General features: G+C 43.5%; 1 protein-coding gene across 3 annotated transcripts in view; it reads left to right on the top strand.

Moving 5' to 3' along the window:
- MSRA (methionine sulfoxide reductase A) overlaps positions 1–17627 on the top strand; it is a 286690-nt gene that overhangs the window by 132556 nt on the left and 136507 nt on the right. For all 3 annotated transcript variants that reach the window (XM_074355493.1, XM_074355495.1, XM_074355494.1), the window contains one exon: positions 9942–10061. In XM_074355493.1, the coding sequence (XP_074211594.1) occupies positions 9942–10061 (120 nt within the window). The remainder of the gene's footprint in view (positions 1–9941; positions 10062–17627) is intronic.

The raw sequence follows: 17627 nt of genomic DNA, 5'->3' as shown, positions 1-17627 counted from the left end.
CATGTTGCAGACAAAGTAAAACAGAATATCCTCTCTCTTGCTCTGGTTCTTCCCAACCATTTTTCTTGGACCTTGTTATGACATGAAATAAAGCAAAATTAAAATATATGCAAGACATGGCAGAACAGCATACATTAGAATTAGGTAAACATTAGACCAAAGAAAAAAATAGAAGTGAAATATACAAAGCAGGCATGCTATTTTACTACGTAATTTATACAGATCAGCTCAGGTTTGGTTCTGTATTTCCTAGCAGTGACTCAAATGTCAATTAATTGCATGATTGGCGTCAGCCTTTTAAAATTGTGGTAAAATATGCATAATAAAAAATTTACCATTTTAACCAATTCTATGTGCACAGATCAGTGGCTTTAAGTACATTCACACTGTGGAGCAACCATCACCACTATCTTACCTCATGAACTTTTTTGTCTTTCCAAACTGCAATTCTATACCCATTAAATAATAACAGTCCATTTCCCCTCCCTACAGCCCCTGCAAGCACCATTCTACTTTCTGTCTCTGTGAGTTTAACTGCTCTAGGAACCTTGTATAAATGGAATCTGACTGTATTTGTCCTTTTGTTACTGGCTTATTTCACGTAGCAGAATGTCCTCAAGGTTTATCCCAGTTGCGGTGTGTATCAGAATTTCCTTCCTTTTCAAGGGTGAATAATACTCCATTGAATGCACACACCACATTTTGTTTATCCATTCGTCTGTCAATGGACCCTTGGGTCCTTGGGTTGCTTCCACATTTTTGCCATTGTGAATAATACTGCTGTGAACGTGGGTGTACAGATACCTCTTTGAGACCTGGCTTTCTTTTGGTGAACATACCCAGATGTGGAATTTGCTGGATCATATGGTAATTCTGTTTCATTTTTCTGAGGAACCGCCATACCATTTTCCATAGGAGCGGAACCATTTTACACTCCCATCAGCAAAGCACAGGGTTCCCGTGTCTCCACAGCCTTGCCAATGCTCGTCATTTTGTTTGATAGTGACCATCCCAATGGGTGTGAAGTGGTGATTGGTTTCAGTTTTACTTAGTGATACTGGAAAGCTATATGATTGGGAGAATCATACAATTTCTTGATTCTAGAACCAGAAAGAAATTTCTTCCGAGGGCGTTTATCAGGAGGACACTGTAATGTAAGGCAGTCGGAGGGAGTGTGGAGGGAGGTGCATGAGCTGTTGGTCCCAGCACTCTTCTCGTTGGGCTCCTGAAATCCACCAGGAGCAGTCACCGTGCCCCTGCGGTGCCAGTGTCTTTTTGTGCAGGCTTGGCTTAACCCGGAAAGGAGTTACTTGTATCTAAAACAGTCAGTGGACCAGATAAGTTTTAGGGAATTTTCTATAAATATTATTTCTCTCAGTGGATTTTTAATACAACTTCTCACCCAGCCTGTGATGGGGCCTCATGCTGGTTTCTCTAACCACTTCCCACACTTCCACACCTTCAGCTGGAACCCTCCTAGTGTTGGGAGACTCAGCAACTTTCCCCCAGTCTTTACCCCCAGCTCTTCTTTGTGTCTTTGTTCATCAGATAAGATTTCCCACCTTGCATGATGAGTCACTGTTGAATTGATGGTCTCCCTCTGTCTGCCTGCTCTTTGATGATAGGGATGGTGTCTTACTGTCTCTGCGTTGCCAGGACCTAGTCTCAAATACTGGCCTTTAGCATAGATATTTGTTAGATAATCAATGAATACTATTCTGCATATCTGCAATGGAAGTGGGAGACATTTTTTAACATTCTGTTACTTAATTTACACAGAGTTGAGTAAGAAATAATTTTCAAAATTTAGCTTGAGGAAAAGGCTTGATGAAAGGAGGAAGAAGATCTGGCAACTTTTAGGGATTTAGCAGTCAATGGCCCTATGCGCTTTATAGGGGGTGGGTTTCCTCCTCGGTCTAGATGTGTCACCAGCCCAGTTTTCTGGGTACCTGTTGGATGAACGACGTCCAGGGGGCTCCGAGAGGAGGCGGACAGGATGCAGGTGCTAGGTAAATGGAGCTAGCTTTTATTGACTGTCTACTGGATGCCAGGCAGGGCTGAAAGGGAGGTATTTTTAAGGCAGAAAAATGGTTGAGAAATAGGGAAGTGAGAGAGGAAGCAGTCCATCCATGCCAGAAAGAAGAGATGTAAGTGACAGTGGGCCGTGCCAGAGGAGGGAGGGAAAGTTCTAAATTCCTCCGATTCACTGGACTGGTAGCCTAGGGCACTGTCTGTGATGCCGTAAGAATTGCCTCGTTGCATCTGGACCCTGTGCGTCTGTCATGAGGTTTGGTGTAAGCTGGTGGCAGAAACCCACAATGTCTGCTGTTCCTCCACCCCTATTTCTCAAGCAAAAGGTACCTGACCAGGTCCCTCGGGGTCACGTTGCTACTGCTTGGTTTGATGGAAACACTTGGTATCTCAAACCAGTTGTCTTGTCTGACCTGGGCTGACCTGACCCAGCAAGAGCCTGGGTTTTCACTAACAACCTCCCGACTTCACCAGACCACTCCTCTGGGATGAAATGGAATGATCCAGGCTGACCTCGCCTCACTCTTATGCTTTGCTGCTTCTCAGGAAAGGTGAGCAGAGGGTCACTAGTAGATGGTGGTTGCAGGGTTATTTAGGGGAACCTCCACCTGGGATTTCTTCTCCACCACCACGTGTCCTGTATTTTCGCTCAGAATTCTGCTGGAACTGGAAGCATTCTGCTGCGTTAGTCCACGCCTGTGGCCAGTGTCACGGGCATTTGTTCGTTGAAATCCCGTCAATCTCTTACCTACTCTAGGAGGGAAACTAAAATTGCAAGTGCCTGAGGGAAGGCAGGGCCCATGAACAGACATATCCAGGAAATAGAAACACACTGAAGGATGCTTCCTAGGAAAACTGAATGCTATTTTTTTCCCCTTAAGGCTTTCTTTTCTTTGCACAGGCAAGCTGCTGGGTGTATTTATCAGACCCTGATAAAATCCGCAGCTCAGTCTCTCCTAGCTTCATCATCAGCCTCCTGTCCACGTCCTCAGGAGGAGTCTGTTCTCCTGGATTGGGGTGCTGCTGTCTGCTCATCGGGGAGTGTCCTCTAGTCCAGCTAGCAGCCACTTGCTTTCCAGCAGCTGGAAGAACCGTGCTGCTTCCAGAGAGCTGGGTTTCACAGTGATGCCACAGCCAAGGGTCAGGCTCTCCACGGGGACCCACTGACCCATCAGCCTTTCCCTGGGGAGTGGTTGTGGCTCCACTGCCCTTTAAGGGGTACAGACACAGCGGTGCACACCCCAAGGAGGGTGGATGGTGAGTGAGCAGATAAAGGAACTTGTATTCAGCTTAGACAAGAGGAGGTCTGTGGAGTTACCAGAGCTGTCTTCAGGCGGTCAATGGATTGACAGGTTGTCCTGAGGAAGTGGGACTAAATTTGTTCTTTGTGGCCTTGAGGGAGAGGATCAGAGCGAAGAAGGGAACATCCCAGGGTCTTGGCTCAGTGTAGGAAAGAGCTTCCTAGCTGTCATTAGATCTGCAGAGGTGGACTGGGCTGCTTTGAGGCTGAGGGCAGTTCAGGCTTGGACTGGACAGCTGTTTGCTGTGATGCTGCGAGATTTGTTTAATACTAGCAGGGCATTTAAGCTAGGTGAGGGTAAGGTCCCTTCCAACCTTGGAATTCTTGTTTGTTTTATGAGGGGGAGGTGATTAGGTTTCTTCACTGACTTCCCGCTTGGAGGAGGTGCTGGGGACTGAACCTGGGACCTCTTGGGTGCTGAGCATGCGCTCTACCACTTGAGCTATACTCTTCTCCCTAACCTTGGAATTCTGTTCTTGAATCTTCTTGGTGAATAAATACCTAGTACTCTTTGGAGCTTATTCCCAAGGTAAAGGGTGAAATACATCAATGTGTAGAGAGAACCAGGAACGGCATTAATCACAGTACAGAGGGAAAGATGGAGCATACGTGTGCCTACATGGGTATGTTTTAAACTCTGGAAGAGACTGCAAAGGATACTTAATAAAGTTAAAGCAACATTAGGAATTGATGTGGACAGAAAGTAATTGATTGTCACCAAATACTGCAAGTATCAATCAGATTCTGGTGGCTGTATGGTTTCTTTTCTAGCAGAAGATATTTTAAAATTTTGTCGTTTTTAAGAGCAGTGATAAGGAAAGCCTCTCACTGAATTATCTAATACGATGTGGGATTGCTAAAAAGTAAAGCTAGCCTGGGAAATACACTGAGATGTCACTTACATTTCTACCACCTGTATTCAGCTTCTTTGAGAGAGACTCGTGACATTCTAGAGGTGAAAATTACCTTCAAATCCACCTTCTCCTGCTCCTTTCTCTGCTGGACAGCTGACATGCAGTGATTCGTCCCAAGCCACACACAGCCAGGCTCTGTGAACGTGTGTCCGTGATCAGAGCCTGGCCGCCTCTTGTCTGCCTCAGGTCTACTGAGTTGCTTTTCTCGAATTTAGCCGAGGATATTCCCCATCTCTGCCCAGGTTTCCCCTTCTGATAAAGGGCTCAGACCTGTCCGATTGTGGGTGGAATTTGGGTTTCAGTTTCTTGCCCTGGTCAGAGCTCCAATGTGGACCAGATGTGACATCATCAGTGTGATACCATCTGGATGTCCCCCCAGTGCCTTTAGAGAAGACAGGGAGCCCTGGAGAGGGGTGCCTTTGGAATGTGTTGGGAAAAGTGCACTGTGTCTTTGCTGTTGACTCTCTGTTAACTTTATTTATATCCAGTAAAATCCCATTGCAGAAAGTGTAATTCCAGCAGAGTGCTCCATAGTCATACTGTTTGCGCGAGACCACGTGGACTGCCTTTTATTTACCAGGTGCCACTGAATTCTCTCTAATGGATAACAGGATGCAATGGAATCATCCTCCAAACCCTGCATCTGTCGTAGGAGGCTCTTAACTCCGGCTGCGCCATAGCTTTCCGTGCAGCGTGGCAGGTGGGAAGGCGTGGGTCAGCTTCGCGTCCCAGGCAGGCGTGGGTCAGCTTCCTAGGTCTGCCTTGGTTCTGTGTCTTTGGGCAAGTGACTTGACCTCTCTGAAGCTCCATTTTCTGACCCTGAAAGTGAGGCTAATACCGTCTTCCTTGTTGGGTTAGTGAGGGATTCCACGTGTACAAAGATGCTTAATACAATGTGGGGGTCACAGCGGCGTTTGATAAATGTAAACTCCTTTGTACCTTCCTCTTCCCTCACTTTTCTTCCTCTTTCTTCTCTCATAAGGAAAAGGATGCCAGGTTATGTACCTTTTGTAGGAAAAATTTTATTTGCTCACTGATCACGGTCACAAAGTCACATTTAGAGTTGAGGAGAAAAGAGGAAAATAGCTTTCAATTCTCCCTATTACTCTGTCCAGAGGGACATCAGACCATTCAATGATCAGGCTGGGTATTAGAAATAATTCAGTTCTACTCATGTTTCAGATGAGTCGTTGAGGCTTAAAACACCTCCCTGAGTGACCAAGAGGCACACATCTTGCAGTGAGGCTGGCATTCTTTGTTGACAGACACCTGGCTGGTGACATCAGGCAGGAAGAAGGCAGCGAGAAGGCAGATATGGGAAGAGATATTATGCTTTAAAAAAAATGGTGAGTTGAGAAGTAGCTATTAGAGAGTTTTCTGAATTGAGTGGTAACCAGAGAGTTATATGCTCAGGAAATGGAGAGACTGGTTCAGAGAAATTCTGAGAATTCTGGTTGAATCCAGAGAGGCTGTGTATGAGACTGCAAAGCAGTCTGTTTCATTTGGGGGCAGAGGGGATGGCTCTCAGGTTCTCCCACAGGACAATGTGACATCTCAGAGACCAAGGGTGACAGAGAAGCATCTCCGACCTTGGATGGACTGAGAGAAGGAGTTTTGAGTGTGTGCATGTGTGTGTTGGGAGGAGGAAGGTGGAGCAAACAGGGAAAGTGAGAGAAGAGAATGGGGATGAACATTTATTGAGTACCTGCTGTATGCTGGACACTTTCTCTGTTATTCATGAAATCCTGTCAGAGACTCTGTGGTTAGTATTATTTCTGTTCCTAGTTTACAAATGAGGAAACTAAGACTTCGAGAGTTCCCTGAGGCTGCACAGGTAGGGTTTCAGCATGTAGACCTGGTAGAAACAGACCACATTCAGTGCTTCTGAGTCCATGTCTACAGCAACCCAGGAATTTGGTAGAGCAAAGAGACAAGTGAAATAAGAACCTTTTTCTTTCTTAGTTCAGCACTACGTTTTCCATCCATATCGTCATTGAGTTTCCACTTTACAAGCCTCAAAGGAAGATCTGAGCTCTCCATAAACTGGCACTATGGTTTCTCAGAATATCTAGAATGTGCAAACGTGCAGGAAATACTGAGGACAGAGGAGCAAGTTGAACTGCACCATGGAAACGCAACTGGCAAAATCCACACTGTGGGAATTTCTTCAGATCAAGCGGCTCATGTTTTCTTCAATGGATAAATTAAAAGGAAAAGTATGATGGGGGAACCTGTCAATTGAAAGAATTTTAAATATTTATCAATTTTTTTTAAACGAGCAAGACCAAACTCTAGCATCAGGATCGATACCTTGAATGATAAAAATATAAAGCAACATAAGGAAGTGATTACTATGAAAGTCAGATAGTGGTTACTTTTGGGGGGAGGAAGGGGGTTGTGATGGGGGTGTGGTACAAGGAGGGGTTACGGGGTAGACAGCAAAGTTCTAAGTCTTGACCTGGGTGCTGGCTCCTAGGATGTTCACATATTAATAATACATTGAATTATGCATTTGTTTTGTGTGGTTTTTCTTCATCTGTTTTACTTTATAATAAAAGATTAAAATATACAAGAATTTAAATAAAATAGTGCAAACTACATCTTCTTTGATGATATTCATCTTGTTTACTAGACTGTTGTAAGTTCTGAGAAATTCTGCCGTAAATAAACCCTTCTTTGTTTAAACACACACACACACACACACACACACACACACACACACACACACACACTCTCTCAAAACCAAATAACAGAATGCTTAGATTATACTGGACGCCGTTTGATATAAGAATAAAAGCTTTATAAGGCAATAAGTCTTGCTTCAAAGAGTTGTATTCTTATAAAAGCCCCTATCCTAGGGTAAGTGCCTTGCTAGAAGTTTTGGTGTTGGGTGTACACCAGGTTTCTGCATTTTTTCAGCCATGCCTGGCCCCGCTTGGAGACCTTTGCCTAGCTGTAGTGGTTCACTCTCCCTTCTGTCAGAAATACTTTCTTGATCCCTATTAAACATAAAAGGGGGTTAAATAATCTCTCCACTTGCAGTAAATTTTTGTTTGGTCTCCCTAAGTTTTATAAACCTACATCATGAGGATATAGTGAAGATGCAGTCTGTGGGACTGTAGACAATGGGCAGGGTAGGCTGGCTGCTAAAATAGCCCGTTACGTCCCACGTGCGGAGACTGGTGCAGGCATGCAATGCACTTTCACTGTCATCGTGAGATACAGAAATGGTTCATTTTGTGGATCCCGCAGATTTCCAATCTTCAGGGGCTAGCATGCCTTCAGCTTGGTTCCCGGATGTCTTTGTGGCCTTTTATGTTCAGTAATGCTGCCCAGATCACCTTTTACTTGCCCTTCTCCAGAGATTCCCTGTCATCATTCCTGTGATGGTTAATTTTATGTGTCATCTTGACCTGGCTAAGGGGCGTCCTGATGGCTGGTCAAACATCATTTCTGGATGTGTCTGTGAAGGTGTTTCTGGAAGAGATGAGTGTTTGAACTGGCAGACTGAGGAAAGCAGCTCACCCTCACCAATGCAGGTGGGCACCAGCCCGTCCACTAAGGGCCTGGAGAGAACAAAATGGCAGGGGAAGGGTGAATTTGTTCTCTCCGTTTGAGCTGGGGCATCCATCTTCTCCTGCCCTTGAACATCCGTGATCCTGGTTATCAGGCCTTCAGACTTACACTGGGAATCAGGTCGCTGGTCCCCCGGGTTTTCAGGCTTTTGGGTTTGGGCTAGAATTGTAGAGCAGCCTTTCCTGAGTCTCTAGCCTGCAGGCTCGTGGACCCTGGGACTTCTCGGCCTCTGTAGTTGTGGGAGCCAACTCCTCATAATGAACCTCTCTCTACATATCTGTATAGGTCCTGTTGGTTCTGTTTCTCTGGAAAACCCTGATGACATAATTCCCGCATCCCAGGAACACAGTGAAGTAAAATTAATAGTGAATCCTTATTCCAGAGACTTGAGGATAGTCCATTTTTAGAAATACTCAGTAAATATTTAGTTACATTCACTAGCAGCAAACAATTCACTTGTGAACAGGAGAAATGGTATCTAGCAGTATGTAACTCAAATAATGCATATACTTAGCTTTGAATTTTTTGCTTTCCTTTAAAAAATGTATTTTTTGTTTTTAAAGTAATGTGACACTATTACAGAAAAAACTTGAAAACTGAAAAAAATGTGTGTATATTCTCCCCACAGGACTGCAATCATGATTATGATTTTGTCTGTTTGTTCCTATTTTGGTATGAATATTTTTTAGTTGTAAAAAATACATATAATTGTACTTTTCCATTTTAAACTTCGCCTTGAGTAACTATCATATAATCACATACACATTTCTGTGCTACATTGTCATCACAATGGTAATTTTTTTACTGCATTAAATTCCATCACTGGGCTTTGTTGCATTTTTTAACTGTTACCCTATATTTGGTCAGTTTGTTTCCCCTCACATTTGAGCAATTACATTTTTGTATAATGTATAACATTGTGCATATTTCTTTTTGGTTGTTGTTGCTCTGAATTTTTAAAGTTAAAATATTAACAAGTGTCAAGAATTTCAGTAAACTTCTAATTTTTCTTTCACTCTGTCATGGAGTCGAACAAATCTAGTGATTGTTGAAGTAGGAGGCATAGTTAATTTGCCAACTGCTGTTCCACCCAAGATCTTAATTATGTATGACTTAATAAAACCATGTGAAACGTGAGTGAGGCAGTAATCTTGTTTACATCTAGAAATTGGCCACAGAATAGCAGTTGTGGACAGTTTAGAAACTCATAGTAGAAAATGAAGATTTTTTTTTTTTTTATTTGGAGCTCGGGAAATGTAATGCAGCATTTTCAATGTGCGTAAATATGTGCAATCTTGGGAGATGGGTCTTAGTTTTCATCATATGTTCAAAGGAATCTAATAACTAACCACTGATACAAGCACAATGTTTGCTAGTTGAATGGAATGCTATTTTTGTGAGTTTCTTTGTTGTTTCTTCTTTCCTGCTTCCCCTGCCTTCCCCCTTTTCTTTCCTTATTCATTATACACAGTAATCAAACTCAGAAAAATGTTTTTTTAAACATTTTTTATTGATTTATAATCATTTTACAATGTTGTGTAAATGTTTTTTTTTTTGATGAGCAGAGATTTATCACATGAAAGTTTCCAAAGACTTAAAAAATTAAAAAAAAACTAAGCACATATGTGAAATTGTTCATCAAGTACTGTGCCGATCGGTTTTGATTTGAGGAAATTTTCCCTTTTAAATCAGTAATTTATTATTACTTTTCTTTGTTAGAATTTTTTTTAAAGCATGACCAGGATGCTGATCATTAAATAAATTCCCACCATTACTACCACTTACTATGTTTTAAGAAGTCCATAATGAATTGAGTGTGGAAATCATTCATCAAACCCAGTTATCCTTTTCCTAAATTATTTCAAAAGGTATAGCTTTATTAACTCCATTAAAGTTTGAGGCTCTTAAAGTTTTTGTACAACTAAAGCAAAGAGGCATTCTGTGAAAATAACCTAAAATCCTTTCTCAGTGTTAGAAACGCTACTTCTTTAGAAAATAAAACCTTAGTCGTTTTTATTTACCAAGAATGATGTCTCCCCTCCAGTGTAACAGGGCTTCTAATATGCAATGACCACCTCGTTTTTCATAAAGGACTAATTACTGTCATATGTTTTTCTTAGGAATGGGCTGTTTCTGGGGAGCTGAAAGGAAATTCTGGACCTTGAAAGGAGTATATTCAACTCAAGTTGGTTATGCTGGAGGCTACACTCCCAATCCTACTTATAAAGAAGTCTGCTCAGGTAGGAAGAATCTGCTCCATCATGTAAGAAATAAGGACGGACTTGTCCCTGCTGGCAGGTGACAGGATCTTTAAAATGGAAATAATTTTTCTTCTTTTTTTTTGGTGTCTTCTCAGTCTTCTCTTGCCCATTTCTCTAAGTATACCTGCTGGCCTTTCACTTTATGCTTTTGGAAGATAATAGACTTCATATGGAACGTATCATCTCGCTTCCGTTGCAGAACAATCACCCCGAAACTTAAATCACTCAGACAGTCATTATTACCTTATGATTCTGTGGGTCAGTGACTTAGACTGAGCCCAGCTTGGTGGTTCTTCTGCTGGTTTCTTCCCGGTTGTTTCGTGTGACTCCAGTCACCTGGTGGGTTGCCTGGGGGCTGGTTGGTCTTCCATGGCTTCACTCATGCACCTGGCGGTTGCTGCCTGGCGGACACGTCCTCTTGGCTGGGCAGTAGGGATGGTGGACCACATGTCTTCAGCACACTGGCCTGGGTGAATTCACCTGATGGTGGATGCGGAGATCCAGGAGCAGTAAGAGAGGACAAGCACCATTCTGCTAACACCTTTCAAGTCTCTGTGAACTATTCACCGTCATCCCATTGGCCAAAGCAAATCACGTGGTCTAGCCCAGCGTCTGTGTGGGAGGGACTCCTCTAAAGCAGGTGTACGGGGGGTGGGAAGAAACTGGGAACATCACCACAACAATGTATCACCTGGGACAGATATGTCATATTTATTGTTTTCTTGAGGGAAAGACATTAAAACCAGGCTATCGTGAAGGGATTGGCAAACTATGGCTCGCAGGCTAAATCCTTCCTGCTGCCTGTTTAGATAAAGACAGTTTTTTTTTTGAAATACAGCCATGACTGTTTATTTATGTTACCTGTGAATACTTTCATGCCACGATGGCAGAGTTGAGTGGATGCAACAGACATTGTATGGCCTGTGCAGCCAAAAATATTTATGATCTGGCCCTTTATGGAAAAACATTTGCTGACCAGGACAGGCAGATGCCCCCCAGGGCAAATTCTCACTCAAATACAAGCTAACCTCTCTGGAATTTGTTTTGTTTTGCTGTTTGTTTCCAGCATTTAAGGACTTCCTTTACCTTTCTGCCAGCTCCGGTAACATCTCAAACACATTATTTTTCTCTTTTAAAAACTTTTTTTTTCATTTTAAAAATAAAAATGGTATATATTGAAGGTGCCCAACATGATGTTTCTATATACACAGTGAAATAATTACTAATAGTCAAGCTAATTAACCTACCCATTGCCTCACGGACTTCGTTTCTGTGGCGAGAGTGCCCGTGATCTCTCTTAGCAAATTTCAGGTGTACAATGAATGCAGTATTATTAACTACAGTCACCATCCTGCACATCATACCTGTAGAGCTAATTCATCTCACGTAAATGAAAGTTTGAACCCTTTGCCCGACATCTTCCCATTTCCCTGGTAACCACCATTCCACTCTCTGCTTCTGTGAGTTTAATTTTTTAAGATTCTACATAAAAGTGAGATCATGCAGTATTTTTTTTCTCTGTGTCTAGCTTATTTCACTTAGCATAATGTCCTACAGTTTCATCCATATTGTTGCAAATGGCGAGATGTCCTTCATTTTTTAGGCTGAATAATATTCCATGCCACACCTTTTTTATTCCTGTGTTGATGGACACAGGCTGTTTCCACACCTTGGCTGTTGTGAATAATGCTGCACTGAACCTGGGAGTGCAGGTATCTTTGTAAGATACAGATTTCATTTCCTTTGTATATATACCGAGAAGAGAGGTTACTGCATCATACGATAGTTCTGTTTTTAATTTTTTGAGGCACATTGTTACTGTAAGACATGTTTTTCTTTTGTAAGAATATGTTATTCACGGTCTTAGGAGCTCTTAATAGGGAGAGTTTATCTAGATATATAGTCTGTCACATTGACAGAAATGGGATTTTAAAAACATATAAATTGTTTTATCTTTTAAAAATAAAGGTTTGAATTGGTGTTACTTGTGGAAGACCCTCTCTGCTCTTGGAGGGTGCTGTGAATGAAGGTGAGGGAGGAACTGGAGTTTGTTCAATAGTGAGCAGGTTGGTGTGTTTGCTACAATGTGAATTCTGGTTCTGAAATGAAATTTGAACTGGGCAACAATGAAATTATCATAAAAGTATTCATATTCTTGTTTTTCTTGCTTCTGGAGAAAAATGGAAATATTCTGATTGATGTTGAGAATGTGGAATATCGAACCAATACTTTAGTGGTTAATCCATTTTTTTTTCTTTGCTTCTGTTTTAAAATTAAACAAATGCTTATGCAGAGCTATTAATACAGTCAGATGAACCCTGGAGATTACCCAGGTGTAGCCTCTTCAGTCTTAAGAATTGAAATGAATGGATTCCTTCCTGTAATTGCAGACAAGGCTTAATAGCCTGAGATAAAAGGGTTGCTAAGAAAACCTCCAGGTACCTACTGCTTATACTGTTACTCTCCACCAGCAAGATGTTAATCATCAGTTAGAATATTGTGATTGCTTGTTTGTTCAGACTCGCTCCAATTCAGCTCTTCACTGTAGCAAGAACCACATGATAAGTGCCCTTTGTTGAAGCCCTACTATGTGTGATAAGCACTTTGTGCATCTTTGCTTTTTTCCATCTAATCTTCCAAACAGTCCCATGAAGTGTCTCAGCTTCTGTCTTTTACAGAGGGAGTGTTGAGGCTCAGAGGGGATAAGTAATTTGCCCAAGGTCATGTCTGCCAACCTCATTAGCTCTCAACTCAAAACTGATGCCACTGACCATGGTGTAAGTCACCCGACTGTCATCACGTCCCGGCCATCCTCCATTCATCTATGCAAGCTTCCCTCCACACACTTTCATGTGTACGTTTGAGTATACCGGTAGGCTTTTTAATGATTACTGTCAGGAAAATACTGAGCAATTTTTTTTGGTCTTTCTGATGTTTAGAAAGAAAAAGGACAAAACCTTTTTAAGGTACAGTTTTTGTAGACGTCTGGTGCGTCAGAGTGTCTATAGCAATGGTGAAGTACAGAAACCACGAAGGTTGGCAAAGAACTCCCTATTTGATGTGAACGCTACCTGCTAAGTTAGCGGTGGCACCGGGAAGCATGGTTGTCATGGAAACTTGCTCCTGATTGGGAAAAGAGAGTTATAGGGTCTTATCCAGACACAGAAGGAGAGATGATTTCTTCCCCAGGCTTTTTTGTTGTTGTTGTTCTGATCATGAAAGGGAAAAACAAAAAGGCAGACAGAAGCTGCGATAGGTCTCTCTGGCACAGAAGTGGTGGGCCTTCCGACCCCTGTGAGGAGCAGGGAAGGAGAACAGACAGGGTCCCTCACTCGTGTAATTATGGTAACCAGCCAATTAAAGATTTTTGACCAAGGAGAGGGCCTGGGGAGACAGAAAGCAGGTGATACTGGCTGGGCCCCCCTGCTAGGGCCTCGGGTGCGCAAAGCCTTGCTGAATGAGTCAGCCCTGAAGGGGTCTGACTTGCAAGAAAGAAAAGCCACGTCTCTGCTAAGACGTGTCATAATTGCTGAGGCTTCATGTGAGAGAAATACTAGTCTATGCGCCAGTATTTGCCTTCATTTCAATACTGCTTACTCTCATGTTTGCAATTATGCTTGTTGTAAAGTTGGTCACAACCAGGAGCCTTTCGTAAAGGTGTTCCTTCCCTCCTGCCTTCGTTCATTCAAGACAGGAAGCCCAAGGACCTGGCCTGCGTGCCAAACCCCTTCCCTCATAGAGCAGCACACCTGAGCTTGAGGCGCCTTCCAGTTTCCCGGGGCAGGTGCCAGACCTCCAGGGTTAGCGCTCAGGAAGGGGTCTCAGGATCCTGCTCCTCCCCACCTGCAACTGATCATCTGGGGGTGGGGGGTGCTTCCTCAAGTCAGAGCCTGTGTCAGAGCTTCCACAATGATTGTCTTGGTGAACAGATCGATGATCACAAGCCGTGGGTCTGGAACCATTGGCCGCCGTTGGTCGTGCTTGCTTCCGAGTGGGTCTTGGCTGCACAGCCTGGAGGGCCAAGTGAGCACGTGAGTGTGCATGTGAGTATCAAAGCAGATGTGTATCCACACAGGATGTGTAGTAATGTCTGGATGGAGTTACCAGGTGGCTCTTCATGGGCCAGTGATTAGGCACGTAGAAAAGAGATATGGCTTCTAGTAACAGCCAGGAGAGGAGGTGACCCCCACGGCGACACTTGGGTAGAGTCAACTCTGTCGTGTAAACAGAACGGCTGGCTCACTGATGGGTCTGTTACACGCTGGATGATCAGTGTGAGACTTGAGCCTGACGCATGGAGAAGACATGGGGAAAACAGTTCCTCAAGCATTTGCAATGAAGTTGCCCTTTGGGGTAAAGTATAAAATAAGTCTGTAATGTGTAAGAGCAGAGATGGGCAGCCACCGAGAGGAGAGTTGGCTTCTGAGGCCCTAGGACTTCAGCGTAACCCGATGGAATGTCCTGACATTGCGGAAGGGAAAGAAAAGAACCTTCGTGGGGGGCTGGTGCACCAGGCCAGCCTGGGGAAGGGGAGGTCTGCTGGTAGCCACGGGTTGCTCTGTAAGGTTTGGCTGCTGGACTGACTTCCAGAGCCTGACCCCATGACACTTTTAAGTTCTATCACTAACTCCTCTTGTTCTGCTCCACACTCTGTAGAAACTTCTTGTCTTTTCTCCTCTTGTGGAGATTATTTTCAAGAAGAAAATGCACTGAAACAAGGTTGGTCAACCAGACAGTTCTAATTCTCATTTCAAATTCAGTTCAATGCATTCTGAGATGTATAGCTCAGTCTACTGTGAGTTTAGTCTACCTGGGTCATTCTTTCCATATTGGATTAACCTGGGGTTAAATTAAGTAGTAAAAATGGAATTTGAAGGCTGAGAGTCAGAAGCCTGAACTGCCATGATTTTCCAAAGGCTCTGGTGGCCTCCTTGCTTTTCTCTGGAGCCCCCTCACCCCTCACATGTGTCCATTGTTTCATTTCAACCTGTTTGAAAAGTGACCATCCTCCTGGAATAGGCACTTAAACCTCCCCTCCTCAGATTCATCAGTTATTGCTGGCTCTCACAGACTGAGAAACTTGCATCTCCCAAATGTTCTAGGGCTGAATTCCGAGGCCTCTGAGAGCTGCCCACCACTGACTCCTGCACCAAGAACCCAGTCTCAGCTGGAGGCAGGGTAGCCTGGTTCACAGCCACAGCTTTGCTACTGTTTCTTGTCATGTTTCACATCTGTCTCTAAAAGGTGTGCTGAGAAATAATTTAAGTCTTAGTGGCCATCATTTCTGTTCCTAAAATGATTTCCAAGGATTCATCCATTTATTTGGTATTTCTTAATAGCTCAGTGTAGGCCTGGCACTAGAAAACCCACAGAAACCAGGAACGGAACAGCCTAAATTTCGTGCAGGCTTTCTTAAATAAATGTAGCAGATGCAGAACATTGCACTTGGTACCAGAGGATGGTTGTGTATGATACATGGTTGAATAATGCTAGTACCTGTCTTCCAGAATTCTTTCTCTATAGTCAGATGAAAGCTTGACTTTTCACATTTGTTTTAAAGAGTTGTACCAACCCTGGCTTTATACACACAGACATGTGCGCACGCGCGCGCACACACACACACACACACACACACGAGCTTATGCATGCAAGCGTGCACACACACACACCCACAAACACACATTTGTTATGCAAACCAACTGATTAACTGGCATGCTGTTGCTTTACTGCGTTGATTTTAGAAGTAATTGAGCTATTCAGTTTCCTGAATACCCTGATAGAGAATTATTCTTACATTTTGTAATAACGACTACACAGATGAAAATATGAAAAGACATTCTGCAATGGATAAGCATTCTGGGTTAATTTCGGTGCATTAGCCTAATACACAAATAACCCCATTTCTGGCAAGAAAACCCAGGATGTTCATTCACTGGGTAATATCTTTTCGGATTTTGCTTACAGATGTTCAGAACAATTCCATGTTTATTAGTCTATTCAGAAGCTTTTCGAAATCTGCACAGCCAAATGGCACCGACGCCAGAAGCGTGAAAGGCACTGCACAACTTTTTCTCATCAGTGAGATTTATATAATCACCACAGAAAAGCTGAGGCCCAGACGCTCTTCTTTATCAGCAGGGCACTCTGGTGGATTTTCGCACAGCGTGTTCAGGAGAAGTTCTGTGCAGGAGCCCCGGCTCGGGGGGAGCAGAGAGTGGGAGGCTCATGTCACCTCCCAGTGGGGTCCATGCTGAGGCCGTTCCACTCTTTGGACTCAGTTGCCTGTCTTGTGAAGTAGGGGCAGGGCTGCTTTATGAGGCTGGCAGAGTTGCTTGCGATGGGGTTCTGATCTGAAAATAAAATTCTTTCATGTTGAAAGTATCCTAGGAAATCCAGGGCAGGCACTTTCTATCCCTCTAGCTCTGGGGCTTGCTAAAGATAAAAGCGGTGGGTCTGGAAGCATCGCCTGGCAGGGGTCTGGGTCAGCCCCCAGAGGGTGCACGTGGAGGAGCAGGCGCTTTCCTTTTAGCCTCTTCTGTGTCCTGAGTAGGGTGTATCCACCCCCTCGCCAAATGCAGATCCCTATTTCCGCGATGCCTAAGAGCTCTAACAAAGCACTGAATAATCTCCCCACTAATACAAAGCAACTCAGTGTACGTTTTTAGTTTGACTTCATTGCTGAAGTGTTTGGGTGGATGTACATGTCGATGTATCTTGCATGAGATTAATGACCCCATGCTTTTGCAAAGTAGTGATGAGTTCTGTTATTAACAGATTTTTCCAAGCAATGCACAACTCTTTCTAAATTCCTTGCAGACTACATTAAACCTCTTTTTAGTGCATAGTAAGTCTTATTGTACCCTTTTCAGTGTCAGTCAAAGTAAATTACTAAGGTATTGACATACCCCTGAAAATGCAAGAATTCTGGAGTTCAGTTCTTGCTGTAAGCGATTGGATCACTTTTTGTTCCTCTTAATTAGGCATAAAATTAACCTTGAACTTCTAGTAGGCAGGATGAGAGTGCTTATCTCTCTCAAACCACCAGGCAGAAAGCAAGCCCCGAGGTCAGGGGTCCTGTGACTCCTGTTTATAACTCCTAGGACCAAATACGGCCCCTCCACCCAACCCATCCATGTGGCCGTTGAAGACAGATCAGTTCCGTGAATGGACTGTACCTGACAGGGCAAAATATAGGTCATGGGAAAACTGCTTTTTTGGTTTATTTTCTAAGCTTCAATAACCAGCAAAGACAAATTTGGATTCTTGACAAGGGCACCCTTCTGAAGGGCATAGGTCATGGGGAGGTGATGGCATTTCAGTTCTGGGGCGAGGGGGAGGGAGCGGGGACTTAACCATCTTCTAGCCCAGGGGCTTTCAAAGTGGGCGACCTAGGACCCTCAGGCTCCAGGAGGTGCTTCAGGGGTTCCACCAATCAGGAAGTGTTTTAAGTAAATAACAAAGACTTAAGATGCTAGGAGCACTCATTCACACTTTTAGCTCTGTTACATACCGTGGTCTTGATTAGCACCTCATTTTAAAAAGTTC

This window comes from Camelus bactrianus, chromosome 31 (genome assembly GCF_048773025.1).
Source record: "Camelus bactrianus isolate YW-2024 breed Bactrian camel chromosome 31, ASM4877302v1, whole genome shotgun sequence".
Classification (NCBI taxonomy): Eukaryota; Metazoa; Chordata; class Mammalia; order Artiodactyla; family Camelidae; genus Camelus; species Camelus bactrianus.
Note: the sequence above shows the minus strand (reverse complement) of the source record. Positions and strands in the feature narration are given on the sequence as shown.